The sequence below is a fragment of the Tachypleus tridentatus genome, chromosome 13 (genome assembly GCF_004210375.1).
Source record: "Tachypleus tridentatus isolate NWPU-2018 chromosome 13, ASM421037v1, whole genome shotgun sequence".
Classification (NCBI taxonomy): domain Eukaryota; kingdom Metazoa; phylum Arthropoda; class Merostomata; order Xiphosura; family Limulidae; genus Tachypleus; species Tachypleus tridentatus.
This window is the reverse complement of record NC_134837.1, coordinates 130,536,356-130,561,587: the sequence shown is the minus strand read 5'-3', so window position 1 is coordinate 130,561,587 and position 25,232 is coordinate 130,536,356. Positions and strand designations below refer to the sequence as shown.

The 25,232-nt window shown below is 32.7% G+C and overlaps 1 protein-coding gene across 1 annotated transcript; it reads left to right on the top strand.

The window, feature by feature from the left end:
* Positions 1 to 782: 782 nt before the first annotated feature.
* On the top strand, positions 783 to 24,804 carry LOC143236293 (organic cation/carnitine transporter 2-like). The gene is made up of 10 exons (XM_076474564.1): positions 783 to 1,496; positions 2,543 to 2,690; positions 7,818 to 7,972; positions 13,886 to 14,054; positions 15,576 to 15,702; positions 17,755 to 17,861; positions 18,926 to 19,140; positions 20,883 to 21,064; positions 22,171 to 22,334; positions 23,456 to 24,804. Exons 1-10 carry the CDS (start codon positions 989 to 991, stop codon positions 23,550 to 23,552), a joined length of 1,872 nt encoding a protein of 623 aa, XP_076330679.1. The 5' UTR covers positions 783 to 988; the 3' UTR covers positions 23,553 to 24,804.
* Positions 24,805 to 25,232: the final 428 nt, after the last annotated feature.

Below are 25,232 nucleotides of genomic sequence, written 5' to 3'. Positions count from 1 at the left end.
TGAATTGGTGTGACGAAATGCCTGCAATACCTGACTAGGAATGCGAATCGGAAGGTCTGAGGTTGGAGCCGCTTTACTAAACTGACTCTAGGTAATATAATATATGGGAGCGGACATCAATCAATCTCTTTATTCTGTGTTGAACAGCAATAATATAGATTATAGATAGCGGGTCAATAGTTCTAACTGACGATCATGTGTGTTTTTCTTGTAGCAAAACCACATCGGGCTATCTGCTGAGCCTACCAAGGGGAATCGAACCCCTGGTTGTAGCGTTGTAAATCCGGAGACATAGCGCTGTACTAGCGTTGCCCTGACGAATTTTTACGATTGTATCTTATGTCCAATACGTCACCCACCCTTGCAATAAAAAATATGAATGTAAATACCAGACGTATGGTCATATTTATTTTAGAGAGCGTTTTTGAGCCTGTTTAAAATTTTAAAACTTAATTGTAATTCCACAGTACCTTTATATAGTCGGTGACAACCTACCTGAATGGAAAATATGGCAATACATACTTCATTGTAGATGTATTGTATACACATAGAGTTAGGCATATATATATATATAAAACGAGAGACTACACATACCTATGTGCTAATCCCACCAACTGCAAGAAGATATACACTCTTGTTCTAATGCTCCCCCCCCCAATGGCACAGCTGTATGTCTGCGTTCTCACACCGCCAAACTCGGGTTTCTATACTCGTGTTGGGTTGAGCACAGATAGCCCATTGCATAGTTTTGTGCTTTATTCTGAACAAAATTCTTTCAACACGTTTTATATTCACACAAACTGTTGGTTGTAGCTGTATTATTAAAACGTAAAACGTACCACACACGTACTCAAAGAAACATGTCTGTTGGTGAAGATTATCTCAATTTCTGTTTCTTTCAATTTCCTGAATGAGCTCTTTGTTCCCGCCATCAGTATACAAGTTTAATTAAGAAAGGTCGCTTTAGGGCCAAAGAAGAACAAATAAAATGCAGTCAGAAAATGAAAAAGGGAAAATCGAAAACGGAAGAAATGAAAAGGGTAAAGAGAGTGAAAAAATACCGGAAGTAAATATGGAATTCGAAGACATTCTCGCGGAAGTCGGAAGTTATGGAATCTTCCAGAAACGTTTACTCTTTTATTTTTTGTTACCTCTCTCCATTCCTATAAGCTGGGTTGCTTATAATAAGGTTTTTATTATGTCAGTTCCAGATTACTGGTGTTACGTTCCTGAAATAGTGAAAGCTAACTTAAGTGATAAAGAAAAGATGATGCTAATTCGGCCAATAGAAAATCGACATGACTTAGAAATGCCCAGTCAATGTCAAACGTACGCCCTAAACTACAGCACTGAACTGCCAGTTCTGGTAGAAAACTCAAATTCAACAGAGATTTTCAAATATCACACTTTATTTTCAAACATTTCCACTCAAGTATGTCAGAACGGTTGGGATTACGACCGAACACTATATGACTCTACGGCTTCCACTCACGTAAGTAATGTTGATATTGATTATTATTTATCTTTAACATAACGTATAACAACCTAGTAAACATAAAAAAACATATCTTGAAGTGACTTGTTTGGAAAAAGACATTTGTATGGTCATTATCTGTAAACTAGTTTAGTTAAATACAAAGTAATAACTGCTACGACTTCTATATTAGAGAAACAAGTAGAAAATTGGAAAACAAATTCACAGAACACAAAAAGTCCCCTTCACACGTTTTCAAACACTGCAAATCAAATAAATACAGCACAACCATAGAAAACACCCAAATTCTAAGTAAAGAAACAAGCGCAAAATTAAAGAAGCCTTATTTATACAACAACTCAAACTCAAAATAAACCAATACAAAGAAACACTTTTATGCCTCAATTAATAAATATAATCCAACATCTAAGCACACCCTATACATTCCTACACTCAATTACACAAACGCCTTCAAACACGTGGTCAGCTATCGGTCAGTTACCTCTTTCTTTCTTTCTTTGTGAATCTGACGATGACCGAAGAAAGTCGAAACGTTGTTCGCTCCTCTACATAGTTCTTTCTCTATCCATACCCCCAGTTTTTACATATATATTTTTCTTTACAAGTGAGTTTTCTCATCAACACGAAATGTTTGTATGCTTATTTATTAGTATATTCTATGTATTTATTTGCTATTATCATTTTTATAGCCGAGTTAATTCTTTTATTACGTAATTTTCGTTCTCGCCTTTTTCTGTAATTCGCCACACTGACTTTATTTTAATTCGTATTCTAGCAATTCAACATATATTCACAAGACAAAGAACCGGTTGATCCAGTCTTACATCTGCATTTTCTCTGTATTCATTTAAAGTGTGGGCCTTCCAATTATAAACACATTTTGTCAACATCTTCTACAAACTGTCTTATTCACTTGGTCTATACGATAGTGTTATCCATTAAAATATTAACACACATCATTTTGAACATAATCTAAATTATTCTGATCTTGCAAAATATGAATACAAATAAATTATTAACTATTTAATCAGTAACTGATGTTCTTAGATGTAATTATTAGTCTAAAGCCTTTTTTCTTGTTAATATTTCAGTGGGACTTAGTGTGTGACAGAAATCACTATCCTCATCTCATATTCACCCTGGCCAGTGTAGGAGCAGCTGTTGCAACTCCTATTTATGGAGCCATGTCTGATAGGTAAGTACATCAGATTAGTGTTGAATCAATAAAAATGAAAATATAAAATCGGAATAAACGTGATATCTTGCCTCTTGTGGTCTAAAGTATTCTTTCAGTCTTGATATATCCTATTGCCACTGATATGTTTTACTGCGCATGACACAAGGTTATAATATCTTATATTCAAAATTTATTAAACTACTTTTTTTAACGTATTCCAATTAGAATATCAAAACCCTTAGCTAAGAATTCATATCTTAATACTATATAAGTTTTACGTTCCTATTTGCCTCAGACGGTACAGTCTTGTAGCTAAGACGCTCAACACATAAACTCACGGTCGGGGATTCGAATCCCCTCCCAAAGAACATCTTTTGTCTTTTAGCAGAGAGAGCTTTGTAAAATGACGGTTATTATAACCATTGGTTCCTTGTGTGACACACGTTACAATTTTTTCTTAACATGTGATCTTCTCTATTTTATCCACTTCCTCACGAAAAAGTAAAAGCTTAAAGGTAAATTATTCTCCATAAAATCCATATTACACAGGACAATTACTTTCATTATAGTCTTCAATTTTATTTGGTTACAGAGCTATGGAAATAGAAAATCAGATCCCTCCTACCACATTCACTTGTCACATTCTCTCTTTCATAATTCGTTTATAGTTCTTTTTTACGTGTCATTATAGCTATATCTGTAATTGATAGAAAACCAAGTTATTTAAATATCAAATGACGTATTTTATATTTTTATGTTATGAATGGCTAAATGTCAATTTTAGGTGGTAATCTAACTACTAGCTTCTATGAACTTGTGACGACTCTTGTCGCGTAATTAGAAGCGAGAAAAAGTTTGAGAAGCAAAGGAATTTGTTTACTTTTGTATATCATCAGTCTATATTGTTTAGTGGATTATTTAATTAAATAAAAATTATTAAGTACAATACTATAATTGTTGTAAAAATTATAGTTAGCATTCTTCGATAATCGAGAGCAAAAACGAGAAGACTATTCAAGTATTTTATTTCTCGTTTTTCATAATTATTCTTTATGTGTATGTATAAAAAATACTAAAATGTAAAAATAGGGATCCGTTTGGCTAAGGTAGAAGTATATTAAACAACATAAATAGTATAATAAGGTGTTTCTGGAGGTATACACGCTAACAACTTGTAGTAACTCGTGCTATTCGAAGTGAACTGCACGTGCAGCAACTGATTTAAAATTTAAGAGGGCGCGGTTAGTATTTGCACACGGTGCAAAGAGCAATACAATTAAATTATAAAAAGGAGTGTACTGTTACAAACGTAGATTTACATAGGGTAAGCAAATGTGGTTTCATGTTATTGTAGAAAATAATGTAATAACATTTATTTCGTTTTTTTTTTTGTGTGTGTTTGGTTATAAGGCCGTTCAAATTGGCCTATTCCATTTTGAAATAGGGTAGAGAAAATAAAATATGACCTATGAAGCTTTAATAAGAAATTGAAATGCGTTTACAAGGTTTTTGGATATCACAAAAAGAAAATGTGAGATTTTAGAGATGAGGAAAGCTATTTTTAATTTTTATATGAAAATTACTTTGCACACGACTCCTCAAAACAAATACCCACTATATTCATGGAAAAAGCTTTATTTTGTTTAAGTAAAAATACTTCAGTAAAACCTGTTATTTTTAGTATGTAAAAGACTTATAATGCTTACTGAAATACTGCCAAATTTTCTGAAGATATGCACACTAATTACATTGTATATTTATATATAGATGAAGGTATTATATTGTAATTATTAATTATAATAGCACTGAATACATTTATCGATCTGTAAAGTGAACATTAGTCTTTTGTGCAATTTATTTTCATTATTAAATATAATATATTTATATATATGATTATAGTAACTCATGTTTCGTTAGTATTTGCTCCCCACTGGTACAACGGTAAGTCTACGGATTTCCAACGCTAAAATTAGGGGTTAGATTCCCCTCGGTGTGCTCATCAGATAGCCCGATGTGGCCTTGCTACTAAACATACAAATACAAATCTAAAGTATTTATGATAAATATACGACAAACACTGATTTGTGTAATTCACGTTTTCAAACATTTTAAAATAATCACTTTATTTAATTGAAGGTTATGCATTTGAAAAACTCGAGTTTAAATGAAACAGATAGCAAGAAATGATGGTGTTCAAATTAGACAGATACAAAGTTAATTTTTGCCGTCAAGTATTGTGTGTCAGTGATCAGGTGACAATATTACCAGTTCCTGACATTCAGGGTCATAATGGCTTTTTATGCTTGGTGTTTAGTCTTTTGTGTAACCAAGCTGGTTAGTGCTCTGGAATATCAAATTCTTCAAACTGTGACAGTCCTCTCTTCTCAAGTTGTTAGTGCTTCTGCAGTGATTTTATGTTATATAGATCCATTGTATATATACGTGTGTGTGTCAACATAATGACTCATGTAATTGTCAATGTATTTATCCACTTTGTATATCTGTAATTCCTCAATTGTGTCTTTGCATTAAGTAGACTAAAAATTCTCTGTAGTTTGGAATGTTAATTAATAGTAAAGTTAAACAGTAGATTGTTTGTGTATTATATTTTGTTGTATTATTCTCAAAGAATAAAATAACTCATTTTATTCAAATAATATGTATGATTTATTCGTGAAAGTGAAACATTAAGTACTTTGCAGAACATTGTCTGAAAAAAGCTAAGAAAAGTTTAGAAAAGTATTCACTACTTTCATAAGATTTATGTATATATGTATGAAAAAACGTTTGAGGTCTATTGGACAGTGATAATTGGCTGTACAGAAAATAGATAGATAAACAGTGAGTCATTGATATGTTAGTTTTATTTTAAGCAAACTTGCATTAGTACAGAATTTAAAATGTCCAAAACAACTGTTTTAACATATTTATATCTAGTCAATGATCAATATTTGCAAAATATTAGGAACAGTCATTATAATAATAGTAATTAAACATAGACATTGATTATATGTGAAATTATAATGTCTGTCTTTGTAAAACATGGGACAAAACTATAAAAGTTTGTGTTAAATGAAATAATTTGTCAACTTCAGTGATATCGAGAAAAATGTGATAATTGCTACGACTTCTATATTTGAGAAACAAGTAGAAAAATGGAAAGCAGATTCAAAAAACATTAAAAGTCACCTTCACGCGTTTTCGAACACTGCAAATCAAATAAACACAACATAACCATAGAAAACAATCAAATACTAAATGAAGAAACAAACATAAACAAACGCAAAATTAAAGAAGCCTTACTTATACAACAACTTAAACCCAAAATAAACCAATATAAAGGAACATCTTTATATCTATATTAAAAATAATATAATAAATAATATAAAATTATATATTCAAACATCTAACACCGCCCTCTACATTCCGACACTCAGTTAACAACACCTTTCAAACATGTGGTCAGCTTCCAGTCAGTTACCTCTTCCTTTCTTTGTGAACCTGATGATGATCGAAGAATGTCGAAACGTTGTTCGCTCCTTTACGTAAAATATTATCTCAACCCTAAACAGTCCTTTTTTAAATATATATTTTGTCAACGTATGGTGTTCACACTGTTTGCAGGTTGCTTCTGAAATGAAAAGATGTCTATATGCTATTAGTTTTAGTAGATATCTGCCAGCATGTGAATAAAGTTTGTGAAAATATCTAGAGGAAGGTTAGAATATAACTTTTTGTCAATTGTGAATCAAAGATATTTATAATGATTTTTGAAAACTAAACTTCAGCACAACAAACATGTAGCTTAATTTGTAAAACTTAACGTGAACTTTCAGTTACATCATATTATGTAGAAATTGAAATAAGTGTCCTTGTCAGAGTAAATGGATGTAAACATACGCTATACTATATATCAAATAAAGAAATGTCAACATGTGAATTAGGATTTTACATATAAAATGCCAGAAAATGTAAAAACGTATGATATGTAAATTAAATATAAAAGTGATAATTATGATTATGTACTACAGTACGTGAAATACGTACTAAGTTGACACATTAATAATATAATTCTCTGGTTCATTATTTATGAAACAAAACATTAGTCGTTATAAAAACTTTTTACTGCAGATAACTGTATGATATACCAAACAGATAGGCGAAAACTATAGAAGTGATAAATTATTGAAGTATTTATACACAAAACAATGGATATTTATAAAAGATAAATCACTGGCTTCGTCATAATATTTGCCTTATTAAAATAATAGATAATTTTTATATGACACATGTAACATATTATGCTGTAATAGTCGTTTTGTTAACATGATGGTATTACTTGTAAAGCATTTATAATTTTATGACATGTGGATATTAATTATAAATTGAAAACACAATCAGCTATACTAGTCAACTTGTTCAAATAAAAGTTTTACTTCTACCGGAATTACAAGATAGCAGTCTGAATATTAAAATTCAGCTAAATTAAAAGTAAAACATACGGTTTTTTTACAGTCTGTCAAAGTCGCATGTTCTCCATACTTTTAATGATTATAAAGGTCCATTACAAGGCAAAACATGTATGTATTTCCTAGAAGACATCCTTCGACTTCATGAGCTTGAGAATCCAATTCGATGCAATACATTAATCATATGAACAAAAACTATAAACTTACGAGACAATTCTTGACACATAAAAATAAAGTAAGAAATAATGCTGATTATGTAATCATATTATGTCACCTCTCACTTCCAGCAACACCCCCTCTCGTGTTGATGATGTAAACATATGATCATCCCTCTCTTAACAATATGCCATTTAGTGATGATGACTTAGTCCTTCTTTCAAGTTTCATACTAACTAGTAGAGTTAGTCAAATGTTATGTTTAGATATTCTAAGAACTGAGCTTTAGGTTGTTTCTATATGTGAAGTCTATAATTCGAATTTATCTTCATCCAGTATTACATGTGACTATAGTTTTTCACAATGTCAGGAAGTAAATATCCAAGTAGGCTTGTCTGTTTAACTGAGTTAAGAATTGGATTATATCAGCTGTACATATAGAACATATAAATAAAGTAATTCAGTTTAAAATAAAATGCTAGACTCTTGGATTGATGTGTAATGAGTTCTGGTTTTATAGAATAGGAAGGAAGCCGACTTTCATCATTTGTACCATCGTGACTTTGGTGTCTGGAGTGATTTCAATGGTGGTACCGAGTTTTACATGGTTTGCTGTGTTTCGACTGATCCATGGTACATTATATCCAACATTGTACCAAGCACCAACTATTATATGTAAGTTGTACTTTTCAAACAGGTTAATTTATTTCTGAGTTGTATAACCAAAGAATAACAGATTTAAACATTGATGATACATTATATCAATCGTTCACTGACTTTTATATATGTCTTTAGCCCATTGACTACTGATTCGCCACATAAGGTAAAGCCCTCCCTTCGCAGCTTGGGACGGTTTGCGAGTGCCTGATATATTGTTAACTGTAACATATTTCACGGTAATGGAAATTAAATGAACTTATATTGTTTTGATTTTCTAGATAAATGTACATATAAATTGTTTTCCATCATACTTTGTTCAACATTCAGTAAAAAATAGAAGCGCGTGTTTTCTTATAGCAGAGCTACATGGGCTATCTGCTGAGCCCACCGAGAAGAATCGAACCCCTGATTTTAGTATTATAAATCTGTAGACTTACCGCTGTATTAACGGAGGGCGAAAACAGAAGCAAAAATTGTGTTTTTATGAATGTATCGCATATTAAATTATAAGAAAAAACTGTAAAATGTGGGCTTGTATCGTGACGTTCTTTAACTTCCATTTCTTTTCCCCATTAGCTTTATAATAGGCTGTACTTATTCCTATAAGGAATTGATTCATACCAATGTAAGTTTAGTTACCTTATAAGAACTGTTAATATAAACTCTCACAACGACGCAACTGTAAATCTGAAGGCTTGTAACATTTAAAAACAATATGTCATCCAAAGCACAGACAGCCCATTGTATAGGTATGTGCTTTACAAAAACGAAGGAACAAAATGCAGCTAAGAGTTATTAATATACTTACATTTTAAGATTTTTTGTTGCAAAAACCGACATAAAAAATTTTGCCAATCAATTGGGTTTAAAACACAAAGCAAAACCTGAATTTCCCAGTATAACCAATAAAATATATTGGATGTTCAACTACTTAATATTTCATAAAATAGTATCGATTGAACCGAAATGTAAATTTATTAAGATGATATTACTTTAAAACAAAATCAATTAAATCATCAGGAATATTAAGAAAGTAAAATCCTTTAAGGCAATTTATTTTTGCTGATACTAAATGAGTTTTATTTACCTAGTTTATTATGAAATATTGAAAACGAAATATGTGATTTCAGAAACTGAACTTGTGAAAACGCTTTTCATCTATAAACTCAATAAGTTCATTCATTCTAAACCTGTTGATATTTCATTTACTATGAAGATTAGTTTACAAACACGTTTCAATTGTGCCTCCATATTTACATTACTCTGTCTTTAGTGAATGAGGATATGATAGATTAAAAAACCCATGGAAGTTACTATAGGGAAAAAAATTGCCTAGATAGAAAAATGGAAAATTATGTGCGTTTCATAACTGTGGGATAAATGCTTGTTTGTATGGGCTACCTGTTGTGTCTGCCACAGAAAATCGAACTTTATAATTCCACCGGGAAACAGGAAAAATACATTAGGTTTTATTCATTGATCATAAGAATACAAGTCATGAACTGTTTAATAATATTATGTGTGTTACGTATTATAATTTATCTCCGACGAGATTCCAATTTATTACGATTTAAATTAACGTAAAACTGAGTTAAATTATAATTTAAAACTTGGAAGTTAATTAAATGTAGAGGTAAATAGAATTTGTGATATTTATCAATAAGATTGATACACATAGTTTATAATACAAATATATTTTAATATACAAATAATCATACACTTTATAATAATGGTTATTAAAAATAATAATTTATATACAAAGATTTTACAAACTTACAAACAATGCCGAGTCTTGTATCTTGAGTAGAACTGAATATATTATCGACAGTTCACGAAGAGCGAAGTAATTTCTGGTTGGTATCAGTAGAGCTTAACTTACGGGTCGCGAGTTCGCTCTTCAGCCGTATTGTTCTCTGCTGAAGTTATACTGTGTTTGCGTTGAAATACCAACGTATGAAATTAATCCGCTAAAATTCAACAGTTTATAATGTTCGAAATTTGTAAATTTTCCCGGTTAAATGTCTGTAGTTTTCCGATTTATAAGCTTTTATTACAGTTGTAACTTCCGAAGTTTATAATATACCTAACGTAACAATATAGACTGTCTCTTGGCGTGTAAATTTATAAACAGTAGGCAAGGTTCTAGAAATTTCATTTGGTCAAAGAATACTAGGCGAATATCTTAATGCTTTTGTAAAACATATCCTTTACACATGTAATGAATACAATTGTATTTTGTTGTTTCTGTGAGCCGTACAAGGTGATCTGCAGTCTGTCTGATTTTACGGCCTGCGTTCTGGATATTAGATAGAATATTGTCGTTTTCTAATTTCCAAAGCAATCTGGTTGTGATAGTTTTTTTCCATTAATTTGCCATAACAATTTAATAAACTAATTGGTATGAAATCGCTATGGTGTGGCGAATGAGATCCTTTCTTGGGGATTAGGGTAATGACAGCTGATTTCCATGCGTTTGGTAAATAACCAGAGAGAAAAGAGAGGTTAAACAGGTTAGTAAAGTGTAAAAGAAGTTCGTTGGATGTGTTTTTTTTTATTATATTTGGTATGCGATCTTCCCCTGGGGTTTTGTTTTTAAGTTTTCTCATGTGTGCCCTGATCTCTGCCGCAGCAATTGGGGTTGTTATATCATTAGTAGTGTGGATGTGAGTAAGGTCGACTGGGAAGTTGACTGAAGAAAGTTCGCTATTGTCTGTGATGATAGTGTTTACTTTGGTCTCGTGGTATTTGTTAAAATTTGTGTGTTGTGGGGTACGAAAGGTGTGCTGGAAGTATGCGGCGAGTAGGTTAGCTTTTTCCTTGTCACTGTTAGCGGTGGCGTTATCATACGTGATTTTGCCGGTGTTACAGTTTTCGCGACATATATTTTTAAAGGTTTTCCAGAAGTAGGCTGGGTTAGGTTTGAGGTTAAGAAGTTTATTACAGAAGTTGTTCAAGTTTTTTTTGTATTCTTATGAGACGTTCTATGTTGTTTTTGACATGGTTTATTTGTTATTTAAGTAATAGATTGCGTGTAGCGATGAATTCGCGGCGAAGTTTTCGTCTTGTGATAATCAGAGAGTGAATTACGGGGGTTAGCTTCCAGGTGTTAGGTGTTTTTTGTGTTGGTTTTGTTAGGACTACTTGCTTATTGTTTTTGTTATGGAATTTGAAATTTTTTGATAATAGCATTCTTTTTCGTCTTTAGTGTTTGCAAGTTTTAAGTGTTCGGGAGGAAGTGTGTCTTAGATATGGTTAAAGGACGGTCAATTTATCTTAGTAAAATTATAGGAGTGGTTGGGGGTTTTAGTGGGTGTAGTTCTGCCGTGGTTGACCCAGTTTCGGCTTCTTATTTGAAGGGATAAGGGGTTATAATCTCCTCCGATGTTATCGTGTACTTTAAAGTTATGTGTTAAGTGTATGATTGAAGGGTGACGATCGTTAAATCAATTATGCTCAGTGTTCCATTGTGGTGTGTATGTGTCGGCGAGTTGTTATTAATAACAGTTAGATTACGTGTATGCCCAAAGTTAGCTAGGATTCTGCCGGATGAGTTTGTGGCATATCCATGGAGTGCTGGATGCGACGCGTTAAGGAGTATGACTACATTATTAAATGTATTAATGACTGAGCTAAGAAATGTGGTGTCAGGGGTAGACTGGGAGGGATATGTATATAGCTAAGAGGGTAATGTGGGGTAATGATGGTGACTTGATGTTACAAAGTATATGTTCATGGTGCGTTGGTATGTTGTGGTAGAACAAGGTAATGTTTTGGTTGTGTTTGTGTAAGAGTGCAATACCTCTGGTTTGAGTGGTTTTAGGTTTGGATATAGTCTTATAATTGGGAAGTCGGAAATAGTTGTTGTTAGTGAGTAAAGTTTCATTAATTGTGACAATGGAGGCAACTAATGGCGAAATCTAGAAGTTCATATTTTTTGTAATTATGTCCACCTTGAATGTTAACATGAAGAAAGATGAAGAGATTTATAGAGTTACCTATTCGGAGTTGTCAGGAAGTCTGTCAGTGATGAGATTCTCGAGAATATCAAGTGATATTCATCGAACCGTTAAGTGTTCTTGGGCCGCTTTACAAACTATTCCGAGAAACTGTTGTCGGTTTAGAGTCGAGTCGGCGGAAGCAAGAACAGCTACAACGACGAATGCGACGATACGTGTTGGCCGCAATACTTCCCAGTTGGAGGGCTGTTCTCTTGCTGATGTGTGTTCGTTTGGTGGTGGTTGGGGTTGAGACGTCACGGTGTCAGCGTGGCTGTGGGATTGATGCTGCGTGCTTGTTGTCCGTTGGTTTGCCAAGGTAGTCTTTAGAATGGCCACTGGGCGGTGGTTTGGGTTGTGCACGCGGAATGTTGTGCAGATTTGCCCTGATGCCAGCGACGACCTGGAACTTGGGGAACCTCGAAAATATGCCGCGTGCTGGCCTCCGAAATTGCTGCAGGTAATGTCGTGTTTCTCTTTGGGGCTGTTGTTCACGGCATGGTATCCCACAACGAACCCAGCGAGTTTTGGCTGTGCAGGCGGTTTTGGTGGCCAAAACGTTGACAGTTGAATGGCCAAAACGTTGACAGTTGAAACACTGCACAACGTTTGTCTCTAGGAAATTGGGTTTTTCCACCCTAAATCGACGAAACCAGAGGATTATGCCGTTTTTCAGGAAGGTGAAAAAAGCGTGAATTGCTGTGTCTTGAAAGATCGGATTCTCGAGAAGTTAGAAAAATTAACCTCTCAAAATCGCAGTTCTTCGTCGATTTCTTTGTTCGAAGTATCGATAGGTAGACCTCGGATGATTATGGTTTTCCTCGGGGTATCAGTAAGCGCCCGTTGGGTCAGGGGAATTCCGCCGAAGGCGTCCGTGGGCCATGTTTTGAAGAGAGTGGCGTAGACTCTAGGCCTTTCACTTTTTATCAGGATACCCCAGCGAGATAGACGACGCACATTTCTAAACTTGACGCATCGGAAGAGTCGTCGGATCTCGGAGACAATTTGGGGTTGTCTTAAAGTCATGACATATTAGCATACCCTCTACTATGATTGCAGGTGGCATCTTGATGGTTGTGGGGTTTGTTGTGATGATGGCAGTCTCGGTAGTTTCGGTAGGACGTTGTTTGGAGTTGTTTTTAGTTTTGACCGAGCACGCTGAAGATTCTGTGAGGGTAGATAGAGTGTTGCTTGAAGTGTTGGGGTCCTCGTCGAATGAGAGTGCCGCGCTAGCGACGGCTAGCAGTTTCAAACGTTCGGCACTGATCAAGGGTGGGCCCTGAGAGTGCGTAGACGGTCTGACTTTTTTCGTCTTGCGGGCAGTATTCTTCATGGTTGGTCGGTGTTTTCGTGAGACTCCCAGAGAGGGAGCTTAGCTAAATGGTTTTCACAGTAAGGGAGAAACATATGCGGTGTAGCTTGTGATACAACTCTACTATAGATTAAAGAAGGCAGTAAGTAGCCCTGAAAAGGACTTAAATTCGTCGGTTATGGATTAAACCGAGAAAAGATCGCTTACTAGATAGACTATTTCAGACTGTGACTAGTAAGCGAGTGTGTAACGTGACTGATATAGAGCACTAACAAGCTCTCCGAGATATATAAGACGTTTCTATGTTCTTCCCCCACACTACATGTATGTTGTGGTATAAAAAATTCCACAAACCTGTTCTTTTAGTGTAAGGACGTGGCGCCATCTATCAGGTTAAATTACATCAACGAGAATAAATGCTCAATAACAACAATGAAGAAGGTGGAGGGTTGTGAACCTCAAATTAACACGCCCTTGTTCCTCCTTGCTATCTCAAACAGTTTGGTTGAGGTTGGTTTAGAGATCTAGGAGTAGTTAAAAAAACAACAAAGAGAAAAACACATATTTTTATACTTTATGTATATATTATACATATATGATTTGTTGTATTTTTTATCTTAGTGATTGAGATGGTTGCAAAGGAGATACGTACAAGGATTGTGGGAGTCAACTGCATCTCATGGACTGTAGGAATGTGTATTCTGCCTCTTTTAGCTTATTTATGTAGAAACTGGAGAATACTTGGTCTATTAACCACGTGCTGCTGTATTCCTTTTCTAGCCTCCTGGAGGTATTGTAGTATATACGATTGTAATTATTATATATTTTTGTTCAGTTAGAGTTGCTCTCGTCATATTGTAGATATTATTTCACTTTCATAGTTTACTTTTCCTTTACTTATGCATAAATAGCTTTGGGAACACAATTGATAAATAATTTAAAACAGGAAACGAAACAAGAAGCATTAAATTATATTCTAAATATATTAAATAAGATTATTACAGCAAGCGAAATATTCACAAAAATTCACAAAAATATTGTATGATAAGAAATGTTTAGGAATATAGAGATAATGATATAAAATATTTTTTAAATAAAAGAAATAATATGGTTCTTCTCTCTGTTAATTTTTACAGTTCATTCAGTATTAGTGATATAAACGTGTATAATCATTTTACGGTTTTAATGGACAAACTGAATATTTTCAATTGAACTAGTTTATGATATTACATTTTCTATTATACTTAGGTATCAATAGAAATTATAAACCTATCAATAGAAATGAGCATTATGTAATAAACGTTTAATGTGTTATCTGTATCTCTGTGTTATGGTTGATATCTAGGCTATTGAAACGGGTGAGATTTCTATATATTAATTTTTCATTTTCTACAACTTTTACTGATATTAATTTTTGACTTGATTTGCACAATATGACAATCGTACCACTGTTCCTCTTGTTATCTAACTTCCTGTTTTGATATAAAAATAAATAACTGTAACCATAATATTATTAAACGACATTTAAAATTACAGCTATAATTGACTTAATAAAGGTCAAAGGCCTCAAATAGCATGTTTCCCTTGATTTTGTGTAATTTAGCTCCAAAACTGTTGGTGTATTTTGAGATTAACATGTCTAGCTTCATATGTAATGGCTTCCTGGTCATCTATGGATGTTGATACACCATATTATCAGACCATACAGAGAGGAAAACTTTCAGTTTTTCAAGAGTCTGCCTTAATGCTGTTGTTTTATACCACTAAAGCTCTTACTTGTTATCTTTTATTGAAGATCGGTTTTATCACACTTCACTGTCACAACAATTCCAGCATTTGTTTGTATTATCCCTTGCAAAGAAATGTTTGTTTGGTTGGTTTTGGAATCAACCACAAAGCTACACAATGAGTTACCTGTGCCTTGTCTACCACGGATATCGAAATCCGGATTTTAGTGGCTAAATCTGCAAATATACCGCTGTATCACTAGGGGACGCAAAGAGATGTTCAGCCGATATAATTCCTGTAGCACTTTGGTCGCTACGACTTATCCTATAATCTCAAAGTTCTCTTGTTTTAGTTGCTTTATCTGTTACCTTTGAATAAGCCATATCTTCAGATTTTGTTATTCCGTTGAACATTACCTAAGTTTTTTCTGTTGTCCAAATGAACATCTCAACTCCTGGACGGAATCTAAAAGTTACATAATAACAATGTCATGTGATGATTTTAGAAATAATTTTTCATTCCTTGAACTCACCTTTAAAAAGTGCTTCACCAGGTAACTATTGAAAAATCCCCTTACCTACAGGTTTTTACCTGAATCTCCTCGCTGGTTGGTGTCTGTTGGACGTCATGAAGAAGCAACTGTAATTCTGAAACGAATTGCCAAGACAAATGGCTACTCTGTGCCTACTGATCTCATAACAAAACTTAAGGTGAGTCTTGTTTTCGGTTTCAGTTTTTTAATACATTCTCTTTTTTAGCTTGTGTTAATGCCGAATATTCAAAGTCTGACAAAATTATAATTTTAATTGCACATTTGTCCTAAATAATAAATTAAGTGTTTGAGTCCTGCATCGATACATGTTGTGTATTTGATCCTCTGTGAACTTCTTGTACAGTCTCAACTAGAAGAACGAAGCGAGGTAGTTTCATTTGGGGTGGCATAGGATTGTCCTTATTAATATATCATAGCCTCCCTCACAAAGAAGTAACACGAGAGCTTACAATCGCCAAGATGTTTACTCAAACGTGATGGTGTTCATGAATAGGATTTTTTATCTTCGTGGTCCCTGTAACAACATGTTTGATAGACATATTTGGCCTTTTTATATCACGAAAGGGTCTTTGAATGTTTGTCAAAGAAAAATTTACTTCTAAGTATGACGATCCTTCTTCTTCAGGTGGACTAAATGAAAGAATACATTGGCATTGTAATAAACCGTGGTAGTTTGGGCTGATAATTAAATTCTGCAATAACATTTTCTTTTAAACCTAATTTTGTTTGGACCTAAAGGCCAATAGCAGAAACAGAAGATTATCTATTTTAAAAAGGAGAAAAATACAGAGGACTTATATATGAAGATATCTGTCCTGACTCGATAATGTGGTGACTATTAGATAAGATAATAACGTCATTGTGATTACAACAATACTCCTTTATGAATTCATTCAACACACACCCTATTTTTGTCTGTATTTTATACGTAGTGGCTAAATATCCTGAACATAGCAAGAATACATTATGTAGATGTGATAGAAAAGTCTGTCTAAACTTCTGCTGCAGCCGTGACACAAAGTACAGCTGTGTAACTGTAGGAGAAGAGATTGTTCCATTTTCTCTGATTTTGATTTGGAAATGTTATTGCTTATCTTGCAAGAATACATTATGTAGATGTGATAGAAAAGTCTGTCTAAACTTCTGCTGCAGCCGTGACACAAAGTACAGCTGTGTAACTGTAGGAGAAGAGATTGTTCCATTTTCTCTGATTTTGATTTGGAAATGTTATTGCTTATCTTATCCACTGTACCTCCATCTCCTCGATTTATTAGCCCATGACTTCAACATGATCTAATTTACACGCATGATTATTGAGGCGTTTATCACAACAATGACCACAATCAAAAAACAATGCCAAGATGCTTTGATAAATTATTCACAAGGAAAAGATAATTCAACATCCACTTTCCCCACTCACCATGGAATATAATGTATGATATCAAGGAAAATGCACAGGAATACAAGTATTAGACATAATGCCACCAACATTCATTGATGACATTGACATTATAACTAACCACTACTAAATAAGTTTGTTTCTGAGTTTCGCACAAAGCTACACGAGGGCTATCTGCGCTAGCCATCCGTCCCTAATTTGGTAGCCTAAGACTCGAGGGAAGGCAGCTAGTCATCACCATCCACCGCTAACTCTTGGGCTACTCTTTTACCAACGAATAGTGAGATTGACCGCAACATTATAACGCCTCCACGGCTGAAAGGACGAGCATGTTTGGTGCGACGGGGATTCGAACCCGCAACCCTCAGATTACGAGTTCAATGTCTTAACCCACCTGGCGATGCCGGGCCTCTACTGTGTAAAGTACACAAGGTGAAATATTTATGTTTAAAAACTAAATTACAAAGTTTTTAGGTTCATCACTGTACAGGCAAAACCTACCCCGAGATTGTGCTGTAGGTAAGTACAAGAATACACATCAAAGTTTTAAGAAGTATAACATTGTCACTGATAGGTACGAAATAAAATTTTTAATATCTGTTGGTTTTTACAGTTTGTAGATTACAGCGTCATGAAATATCTGTAACAGACATTTTAAATTGGTGAATTAGTAGAATAATGGAGAGAATTATGAATATTGGTCTTATAATTATAAGAGAAAAATAAGACGTTAAATGTAAACTTAAACAAACATTAAACTAAATACTTATATTGACACACAAGTTATTATTTAATTCTTTCTCTGAACAGGAAGTGCAAAAAACCATAAATAAAGAAAAAGAAACAACACACAACTTGAAGGATTTATTCCGCTACAACGCTTTAAGGAAACACTTCCTGTTTGTAACTCTTTCGTGGTAGGAAAATAATCTTAGATCTTATAATGTAAAATAAAAATTACAAATTATTGTTAAAATAAAACCACTTTTTTATCTCGTTAATGCTAAACAATCAAAGTTACGGATACTTCTTTAAACTAATAACTCTGGTTTAATCTTATTTAGTGTGAAATTTAGTGAAATAACTAGTAAAACAATCACAATACTGAAATAATATATTTTTCAAATATTGAAATGTCAACTGTTTTAGTAAAAGTTTAAGTTACAGTTGAAGTGTCCTGCCAAAGTGCTATTATAATACTTGACTGTATCATAGATGTCTCTGTGTTACATAAAAATAACGTTTTATCAACTGTCGCTAGTGGAACCGTTTTTGTTCACTGGATAACTTGTGGAATTGTTAATCTACTTGCTTATATTTCAGATTTTATAACAAAATAAATAAAAACATCGGCGATCACTGGTCTCGGTACTTTGTAGCCATGGATGTTTTATAAGAATGAGGAACAAATCCTATTATAGAATCAGACAAGAGACGATGATGGATGATGATGACAAGCTTCTTCCATCTTGTCTACCAAAAAAACTAAGATAGGCTTGCATAAATAACTATTACGTGTATTTGAAGACAAATGAGTCCATAAAGCATGGTAGAAGGTCATGTTTCTTACATTGTTGTATCAGTACTTAAACTGGAACAACGTCATCGAAACAACTATCAACAATATGTCTGTTACAGTCAGCTGAGTAAGAGACTTGAATTTAAAAATTACGTTTAGTAAAAACTGTGTCCAAATTCTACTATATTAGTGTAAGTTCTATAAGAACATAGAAACTGTCTCTGATACGGTTTTGTATTTTTCTAAGAAAGAAGACAAATCTATTCAGTTGAATGCTGAAAATGGAGGTATTGAACCAATTAATATTTTGTTTCTTACTCATAGATTATATAATAAATATTATCCTAATGATATATGTTTTGTTAATGTAAAAAATTACATTTATATATCATTTTAAACTGTTATTTGTAATATCATTAATTTTATTTCATTATGTATGCTATTTTTATATATATATTATAGGACTTCCTGCATCATAGGTTTCTATGCTTTGGTGCTCAACTCTACAAATCTCTACGGAAATGAATTTATAAACTTTTTCTTACTCGGACTTGTTGATGTACCAGGAATTTTCTTCTCTTTGTTCTTAATGGAAAAATTAGGTAGACGATGGACTAAGGTCATCTTCATGTTTATAGCTGGTTTCAGTATCTTGATATCTGGTGGTTTTTCCACGGGTAAGTATCGTTGACCTAACGCTCACTCCGTCATACCAAACACCCTCGCCCTTTCAACCGTGGGGTTGTTATAATGTGTGGTCAATCCCACTATTCGTTGGTAAAAAAGTAGCCCAAGAGTTGACGGTAGATGGTGATGACAAGTTGCCATCTCTCAAGTATTACACTGCTAAATTAGGGACAGCTATCGCAATACCCCTCGAATATCTTTGCACTAAATTCAAAGTAAACCAAACCTGACATAACGCTGATGTTTCGTTCATTTATTATCAAACCTCTGTAAAAAAATAACTTCGAGAAAAATACATTCAATGTGTAATTCTGAATCTTTCAGAAGATATATATTGTTAATTTCTTATTAAAAAATAACTTCGAGAAAAATACATTCAATGTGTACTTCAGAATGTTTTAGAAGATATATATTGTTAATTTCTTATTAAAAATGATTTGAGTAAAATTTTTTGAATAATTCCAAGAAGTACCTTATATTGATGTTAGAAGAATTACTAAACAAAGAAACAATTTAACAGCAACTAACTACATTTATGCCTAAAATGTACATAAGGTACGTTTTGCGAAAAATTAACATCACTTATGTTAAAAGTTTAGTGTGATATAAACAGAGAAGACATTTTAATAATAATGTAAGACTGAGTTTCTTCTACACAATTATTTATGCCGCACATATTATTAACAGGAAACATAAATACTTCAAACATACACATCATTTCCTTAACAGCTTATTTCGTTTTCTTTTGATAATAAACCTTTCATTGCACTTAAACTTGCAGCTTTACCACGTTTTCTTCGGGTTTTCGAAAAACCTTGTAGTATCTGATACCCGTTGAACACTTTGATAGACAATAATATATTTTGCAAATATTTTAAAGAAATACCTAGGTTTGATTTTTGAAAATAACCTGAGAACATTTTTTAAATCAGGACTTCCTTATGAATGATGTTTTTTGTTTTTTTCTTTCATTGGCAATGAAAAATAAACCCTGAGGGAGAATATTTAGATTGTCTTTTGTGTGCGAGATTAAATATATGATGAAGTAGAGATATAGCTAATAATCTATAACTAAATTGAACCGTTTAAACATGCGTATATTAATGATAGAATTATCGGTTCAGATATAAGACGATAGATAAGTATGTCAAAAAAAAAATTGTCGTTTAGTACACTTTCAAGTGGTGGAAGTGTCATCTCAACATTGAACGCAGCAGACAAACAAGCCGACAAAGAAACAAAGAGATTTTGAGTTTTTTGTACATATATATATAAGTGTTTCTGTTCCTTCACCTATGAACGTTTGGAAGTATAAACAGTATCACATTTGTACATGCTCATAGATCTTAACATATGGCTAAAACTTAATACGAAAAATAATTGCTATTGAGTAATTTCAGTCTCTTAATGTTAATTGGTATTGCTTATAATTCAACGAGTATGCTTGAATTTCTGGCATTATAGTAATTTAGACAAAATCATTAATTAAATGTAAAAAGTTCACAAAACTCCAAATATCCGGTGAGTTAAACAAAACAAAAACGAACACCAACATTATGATTTGACTTCTCTATTAAATAACGAATGTCAGTTAATCTTCACAGTTTCTAAGATTTTGGAATTTCATTTCATTTGAAAGTACACAGTTTATTCTGTCAAAGTATGAGTAAACTTTGTTTTATGCATCAGTTTTGATACATTTAAAAAAAAACTTGTTTTCTCTTCGTTATAGAGTTTCCTATCGCTACAACAGCTCTGACCATCATAGGTAAATTTGGTTGTATTGGTGCCTTTGTTGCCATGTATCAGCAGGCAACAGAACTATATCCAACCCCTCTCAGAGCTCTTGGAATGGGAACTAGTGCAACCATTGCCTGTGTAACAACGATTTGTGCTCCTTACATCGTCTATCTGGTAATATTTCCTGATTCAGTCTTTTATTGTAAAATACAAGACTATAAACATAACTGAAAATTGAAAACTGTTGCGAGATATATCATAAAATCATATTTAAATCTAGTTCAAACGAGACTTAAGGCTATACATATTACATTACTCAAATAATTGATCCTCATTTGTATTTCTTTTTTTTTCTCCTATAATTTTTAGAATTTATTTTTTCAACAGATAAATCCTTTGTATCAAGAAAAGCATTGATAATTATGATTTATCAGATTGTGCTTTAAATAAAATAATTTAATTTAGAAAGAAAATATCATTTTATATTGTGAAATACATGGAAGCCCAAGAGAATCTTTCCTTTTTTAAATGCAGTAATTAATTAACTAAGGATACAACCATGTAATTTTCAACATCTTGTATCCCAGCGTAAACAGATTTTATTGATACCTCAGTAGACTTCAAATTATGTGCACCATTAGGGTTCTCACCACGACTTATCAATATTCTATTTCAGTCCACGTTCACTGCAAGAGTACAGTATTAATTGCATTCGTTTTCCTTGTCTTTATTCTCGTGATGTTTGCAATAGATGTGCGATATACGATATCCTTGATATAACCCCATACTTATTTCATGTACAGACGTCTTAATTACACTGCACAATATTCATTTTCTTAGTCTCTGCAAGACAAACAACGCTTTTCATGAATGATTGTCATATTACTGATCAACAATGTAGAAAACAAAGAGAAATAAATATGGTTGGTGTACAAGACATAAAAAACTCTATGGCTGTATTTCCTTGGTTATTAGATTTTAAAATAGGAAAGATAATTTTGTACCATCTCTCATTTTATCCATTACTAACTATCGATTACTGTAGATTTTGCATCAATGATAATGACTGCATGAGAATTATCTGAATTATTCTTTTCATTGTTGGTGGTAAAACAACACTAAAACAAAAAACTGACATTTTGTTTTTAATTATACGTCACTAATTTCTGGCATTATTGAAGAACATTTGTGAACGAAATTATAATCGAGATTTCACAGTGGTTGTTTAGAAGAATTTGTAAATATTCGAGTCATTAAATAGCTCATAATATTTTCACTAGGGAACATATAAACGATATATTCCGTATCTTGTTGTTGGAGGGATTTGTTTGGTGGCATCATTTACATCATCCTTCCTTCCTGAAACACTACAATCTAAACTACCACAAACTATAGAGGACGGAGAAGAAATTGGCAAACAACAAAAGTATTTTTCTTGCCTTGGGTACGTATTCAAAATAATATGTGTTTCAGTTTTCATAATGTTAGTAATATTCATAACTTTGTTCCACGATCGTTTCCACACCTCTTTGCTTGGATTATGACTCTTCTTTTCTCCTCTTTCTTTCCTCTACTTTACTTACTTATTCCTGATAAGAATGGACTCATACTAATGTACATGACAACACACTGTTTATTTATAATGAATAGCACATATATTTAGAGATAGGTTTTGATTCCTAATTGGATCTTGAAGTTTCTGTACCGTTTGAGCAAGAAAGATAGCCAGTTCTCCAAATCATTTTCTAATAATTTAGAGACCTGACAAAAAAAAGTCTCTTTCTCATCTTTATCAACTCAAATCGATGCTTTCTGGACTTAATTCAGAGATTTCGTTTTGTAAAACAACATTCTCATGTATAATATTAATTTTTCGTACACATAATAAACTTTCTTTCTCTTATTATTATTTGGTAAAATTAAATCTTCTTCTTCTTTAAAGGTACAGAAAATTAAATTAATAAACATCATACGAACAATTAAGTAAACAAGTTGAGATGTAATTAAGAGATAGAACTTTAAATATGTTTAATAACCGGTCTTAATTTCTTAGTTGTTATTTCATTATTTGTTTCTTTTAAAAGTATCTTTTTAAATGTTTAAGACTTAAAGATTTGTCAAAAATGTGATATTCTGTAAATATTTACAGTGATTGTTTTCATAATTGGTGGATGATTGTATTTTACTATTACAGTTTTTAAATCTTGATGAAGTCATTAAATTTGCATCTACTACGTTATGTTTCTCAGAAGTAAAATAGAAAAACAACTTTTGCTCATTCTAATGGTTGTTTCAAATACAAAAACATAAATTAGAGAAATTTGTAAAAAAAAGTATAATATATTAATAAATTGGAAACAGTTAACATACAGATTAAGTTAGATTTCGTAGAATAATAACGTTCATTCTTTCTCAGGTGTTTTATAAAAGTGACTCGTAGATTAACACATGTATGTCAGAAAGTCTTCAGTGTAACTTTGTAAACAAATATAAAAGACCCTGAGTTGTTCGTTTATCAGGATATTTTATACTTCAGATACGTTCATATGATTTGTTTTTATACAGACTACACAGATCTAGAGGGGGAGTTAAAAGAATTGACAAGAAGAAAGTCGGTTCTACTGTCGAAGAACAGGATCTGGACCCTTTACCAACTGTATAATCTTGACGTTGTATTTACTCAAGAGTTGATGAATGAATTTTCTCTTTAATATTAGTTTTAAGTAAACTTTTAGCTTAATTATTTTTAGTCACTTAAAATAAAATATTTTAACATTTTTTCGTGGTATGGTTATAATGATTCTCCATAAGTGTGTTTACTAAACGTTTGTTTCTAAATATTTTTTCAAATGAATCTTTACTTTCAGAGCCTGAAACTCATACCAAAAAACCTTAGTTAGTCTAATGGTGGTTGTAATGTTGATTCTGCTAAATAAATCTAATTATAGAGCAACTAGCGTGTGAACAATGAAATATAATAAGGGTGACTTATTTTACATAAAATATTTTCGTAGCTCTAACACAAGGATAAAATAAGAAAATCGATATTCTGATCAAAGTGGAAGAATGAGTACCTTTATGTGACTACAAAACTGATAAAACTCTTGGGGAATTAAAGAAACTATGTTTTATCTTCTCCCTTCAACTTCAGCGGTTATTGTGACTATGTGTATTTTTATAGGAATCAGAGAACATTGTACAATGAAATATTATACTATAATTATATGTGTAGAAAAAACAATAAAATCTTTTATCACATTATTTTAAAATTTAAACCAGATATATAACTTCTCATCCCTCTACTTTACAAGTCCCTGTAAAGATACTGTTTGTTCACGTAATGAATAACACGTATATTAACGGCAATGTTGAAATATAACTACTCTAAACGTGCATGATATAGGGGTTAGGGGAAGCTGGATTTACCAAAAATTCACAAACAATTAAACAGTAACAAGTACTTCTTAAAAGGAAACTAATAAAGATATATCGTATTTTCTTGGTAGTTTTTGTGACATCACACGAAAATGAGATTTGTAATGATTTATTTTTAAATCTTTTTTGATTGGAACTATACCATGTGTTTCCAATAAAAAGAAAACAATATCATCTCGACCCCCTCACAACTCCTCCTGCGCACGTAAGGGCAGATAATATCGTTTTTACGATATCAGAATTCATCAGGTCGAATGGAAATACATTCGATAAAATTGTATGAGAGCAGTATAAAAACATTTGTGATAAGATAAAGATTCTTTGTCTGACGTAATGACACACAAATACAGCAGATCCCACTTCGACAGCATGAAACATTATTTACTATCATAAATAATAGCCTGTCTAGTGTCACCAGCTGACACCACTTGTGTCCCATTTACTCACTGTGCCTTTTGTCTTTGTAGTGCTATGTAAAACATAAATTATATCAAACAGCTAACTTATTTCTAATAATATGTTTATAGTGGATTAGAAGTAGAACATCTTTGACATTTTTATTTGATTTTTTTTTGCTTTGATTCATGTGGAAATGTTGACATTCAATATGATTTTTGTGTACGTATCGTGGGCTCTTGGATAGTTTCCCTTCATCTTCTCTCTTCATTTCACTGAATTTACACTCTCAAGCTATTGCATGGGTTGCACCCCTTTATATCCGGTACTGTCTGTGATGTGGTTTGTACAGTATTCAAGCTGAGGGGTGACTTAGAGTGTTGTATGAGTTACCATGACTTCCTTTTTTGTTCGAGTTTTTCATTCTTTTTCGTGTCTTAACTATCGGCCCGGCATGGCCAAGCGTGTTAAGGTGTGCGTCTCGTAATCTGAGGGTCGCGCCTATCATTCT

Excerpts from the sequence above, each read along its gene's own strand:
- LOC143236293 (XM_076474564.1), top strand. The coding sequence starts at position 989 with ATGCAGTCAGAAAATGAAAAAGGGAAAATCGAAAACGGAAGAAATGAA. Across the intron at positions 1,497-2,542 it reads TACGGCTTCCACTCACGTAA|ATGTAATTATTAGTCTAAAG; the intron begins GTAATGTTGATA and ends TGATGTTCTTAG. Across the intron at positions 17,862-18,925 it reads CTGTTTGTAACTCTTTCGTG|GACTTCCTGCATCATAGGTT; the intron begins GTAGGAAAATAA and ends TATATATTATAG.